This window comes from Coregonus clupeaformis, unplaced genomic scaffold (genome assembly GCF_020615455.1).
Source record: "Coregonus clupeaformis isolate EN_2021a unplaced genomic scaffold, ASM2061545v1 scaf0696, whole genome shotgun sequence".
NCBI lineage: Eukaryota > Metazoa > Chordata > Actinopteri > Salmoniformes > Salmonidae > Coregonus > Coregonus clupeaformis.
The window spans coordinates 58,377-62,777 of NW_025534151.1; the positions used below are offsets into that span (position 1 = coordinate 58,377).

The window sequence follows — 4,401 nt, forward strand, 5'->3', positions numbered from 1 at the left end:
ACCTCTCAGTTAGAAAATACATATTTTCTTCTTTATTATATTGCATTGTGGTCCTAGACTGATTTCTAAATCCATTTGTACAATATGTAGTTTTTTTATCCATTTGTTTCCACTGCATAAAAAGTGTTGTTCCCACTTTTGTTGAAAAAATAGATATATTAATAGGCCCATATAATAAAACGCATTTTGAAATAAATATTTTGTAGGCTAGCAGCTAGCCTGTTTACTTTTTAAAAGGGCACTGCCCCATTCTATCCCACTATAATTGAAGGAGAGATGGAGGATAGAAAAGAGAAAACAAAGCTTTCTTATTATAGTAAACCAGGACTAGACGGGGATTACGATTTTGACTTCGTCAGCAGCATTCAGCTCAGAAACTAAGCAAGTCGGAGGATAGGAAGTCGTCGTTCGCGATAACCGCATGCATAGATTTTTTAGCAAATTCCAACATCACGGTCCCGGCTATAGCATACCTGTCAGGTCACTTCTGCTGTGGGTATCAGGTTGGTGCGACCGACAGAGCACCTTTCAGCTCAGCTGATCTAATGTTTTTCTCAATTTGGTCAAGATGGCAGAACTGGTAAGTGAATATGAGAAATATGTTTTAATTTATTCAAAAAATGTGCAGCATAGCCTAGGCCTACTAGATACAGACCTTTGGGAAAATTGAATATATTAATTTACATAGAATATAATATCTAAATTCCTCAACAAGGTAGGCTACGTTGACTGGAGTAAAAGTCGCTCAAGTGCTACTAATAGGCTACTTTATCACTAATTCTCAATGGAATGTACAGTGAGGGAAAAAAGTATTTGATCCCCTGCTGATTTTGTACGTTTGCCCACTGACAAAGACATGATCAGTCTATAATTTTAATGGTAGGTTTATTTGAACAGTGAGAGACAGAATAACAACATCAAAAATCCAGAAAAATGCATGTCAAAAATGTTATACATTTATTTGCATTTGCTCAAGTGCTACTAATAGGCTACATTATCACTAATTCTCAATGGAATGTACAGTGAGGGAAATAAGTATTTGACCCCTCTGCAAAACATGACTTAACCCTTGTTGGCAATCACAGAGGTCAGACATTTCTTGTAGTTGGCCACCAGGTTTGCACACATCTCAGGAGGGATTTTGTTCCACTCCTCTTTGCAGATCTTCTCCAAGTCATTAAGGTTTCGAGGCTGACGTTTGGCAACTCAAACCTTCAACTCCACAGATTTTCTATGGGATTAAGGTCTGGAGACTGGCTAGGCCACTCCAGGACCTTAATGTGCTTCTTTTTGAGCCACTCCTTTGTTGCCTTGGCCTTGTGTTTTGGGTCATTGTCATGCTGGAATACCCATCCATGACCCATTTTCAATGCCCTGTCTTAGGGAAGGAGGTTCTCACCCAAGATTTGACGGTACATGGCCCCGTCCATCGTCCCTTTGATGCGGTGAAGTTGTCCTGTCCCCTTAGCAGAAAAACACCCCCAAAGCATAATGTTTCCACCTCCATGTTTGACGGTGGATATGGTGATCTTGGGGTCATAGGCAGCATTCCTCCTCCTCCAAACACGGTGAGTTGAGTTAATGCCAAAGAGCTCGATTTTGGTCTCATCTGACCACAACACTTTCATCCAGTTCTCCTTTGAATCATTCAGATGTTCATTGGCAAACTTCAGACGGGCCTGTATATGTGCTTTCTTGAGCAGGGGGACCTTGCGGGCACTGCAGGATTTTAGTCCTTCACGGCGTAGTGTGTTACCAATTGTTTTCTTGGTGACTATGGTCCCAGCTGCCTTGAGATCATTGACAAGATCCTCCCGCGTAGTTCTGGACTGATTCCCCACCGTTCTTATGATCATTGCAACTCCACAAGGTGAGATCTTGCATGGAGCCCCAGGCCGAGGGAGATTGACAGTTATTTTGTGTTTCTTCCATTTGCGAATAATCACACCAACTGTTGTCCCCTTCTCACCAAGCTGCTTGGCGATGGTCTTGTAGCCCATTCCAGCCTTGTGTTGGTCTACAAGCTTGTACCTGACATCCTTGGAGAGCTCTTTGGTCTTGGCCATGGTGGAGAGTTTGGAATCTGATTGATTGATTGCTTCTGTGGACAGGTATCTTTTATACAGGTAACAAACTGAGATTAGGAGCACTCCCTTTAAGAGTGTGCTCCTAATCTCAGCTTGTTACCTGTATAAAAGACACCTGGGAGCCAGAAATCTTTCTGATTGAGGGGGGGTCAAATACTTATTTCCCTCATTAAAATGCAAATCAATTTATAACATTTCTGATATGCGTTTTTCTGGATTTTTGTTGTTGTTATTCTGTCTCTCACTCTTCAAATAAACCTACCATTAAAATTATAGACTGATAATTTATTTGTCAGTGGGCAAACGTACAAAATCAGCAGGGGATCAAATACTTTTTTCCCTCACTGTAGACTCGAGCTTAACTCCATCTGCTGTAATTTTTCAGCAAGTGCTGATCATACGAGGCACGCACACACGGACGTCAGTCTTGTCGACATCATGCAGCATCAATTTATTATGGCGCCCTCAATGTGCACTGTGTTATTTATTAATTTCAACAAGGCAATACGTGTTTTTATACCAATCTAGGCTATGCTCTATAATTTTCATGTAAAGTGCAATTTTCTTGAAAACTGAGCATTCTATGTTTGCTTGAAGCATACAGACTACTGTTGAAAACATGAAAAACATGTATTTTGTATTCTTCCATTTCTGAAGAGAACTGTGGCTACTGGTGACCATCCTAACAAATCTGATAGAAATAAATGCAGTCCAATCTCCCTTGACCAAGAGGTTGTGCGAAGACTGGTAAGCTTTATGTTATTTTGATTAACTTACCAATATGAACCCTATTCTGAAGAACATTTTAGTTTGAGTGTATGTTCAACATGACTTCTGGATATGTGAAGAAAATGTATGGTACTTTGTTCTCAGTCAGTTCCATTCAGTGGTCGTATCAGAGGTGGGATGAGGCCTGGAAAGAAGATAATTGTGATGGGGATAGTGAATCCTGAGCCTGACAGGTACATTGGACACACCCACATCATGTCTGCGTACCAAATGGCACCTTTTTCCCTATACAGTGCACTACTTTTGACCAGAGCCCTGGTCAAAAGTTGTGCACAGAAAGGGAAAAGGTTTCCATTTGGGACGTCGAGCATGACTATCCTTTATCAGATACCAGTTAGCTCAGCTACAAATAATATTGTAGTTTGAGAGTATCTTGATGTGGCTTACATACAGTACCTTAGAAAAACCTGCTCTAAGTTGTATTGGAATTCTATTGCCATGTGGAGTGGGAAAATGCCACAGAAGTTGGGAGGATGGAAGTGTCAATGTCAGGATTGTAATCCACTTTGTACAAGGTCAGTAAGTACCGTAGATGTAAACAATGAAACACAAAATATATAACAGACGTAGACTACCTTTTCTAACACATTTACCTTTCTTGGTCTTTGTGGCTACCCAGCTTTGACATCAGTCTGGCCTGTGGGTGTGGCACAGTGGAGGAGGCTCCTCCCATTGACGTGGCACTGGAGCTCTGTGCCAGGTTCGAGGACCGCCAGTTCCTACGCAAGGCCTGTGTCTCAGGTATCTGGGGTGACGCTGAGAAGCCCATCCCCTACTTCCCCTTCATCGAGGATCAACCTTTCCAGGTATGTGGAGGATCTTCATTTCTTCTCAGTGGCTCATCTTTGTACTCCACCCTTTGATAGTGTCACTGAATCCTGCAATTTATATCATAGGGTTATGATTATAATATAGGTTCTAATGTGGTTATAGCATAGGGTTAGGTTTACATAGGAATAAACAGATACATTTAATATTGTTTCATAGGATTAAGCACGTTTTGAGAACTCTGAAATAAAGTGTCAGGTATCATTCAGGTTCAAGAAGGTATCACATGATTTAAGACTCACAATACAACAATATGGGTGAACTTCTGCCCCTCCCGTTGTTTCTTCCCCAGATCGAGATCCATTGTGAACTACTGCGTTTCCGTGTATTTGTGGATGGACACCAGCTCTTTGATTTTTACCACCGGGTGCGATGCTTACTGGACATTGACACATTAAGGATTAATGGTAGTCTGACCATTACCAAACTCGGATAGAAGGAAGGACTATGTAGGATGCACCTTACGGAAGTGGTGATGGAACCTTGCCTGCCGCAATCCTCACACTTAGCAATAATGTGGACATCGGCTTGAAAGCAATGTCTTAGCCTCTTTGAGTCTTAGCTGACAAAATCGATTGCTAAGCAATGTTCTGTCTTCGGATTTTCGATAGGATGTAGCCTACCTATTTCTGTTAGTTGTGATTTATTTTTTGTTTCATGGTATTGAATGCTGTTGGTTTGAGATGGTCATGAAATA

At 41.2% G+C, this 4,401-nt stretch overlaps 1 protein-coding gene across 1 annotated transcript; it reads left to right on the forward strand.

The window, feature by feature from the left end:
* The first annotated feature begins 400 nt into the window (after window positions 1-400).
* LOC123485456 (galectin-related protein-like) lies at window positions 401-4,401 on the forward strand. Its single transcript, XM_045216377.1, has 5 exons — window positions 401-580; window positions 2,745-2,834; window positions 2,961-3,049; window positions 3,496-3,682; window positions 3,997-4,401. The coding sequence occupies exons 1-5, from the start codon at window positions 569-571 to the stop codon at window positions 4,138-4,140; spliced, it is 522 nt and encodes a 173-aa protein (XP_045072312.1). The 5' UTR covers window positions 401-568; the 3' UTR covers window positions 4,141-4,401.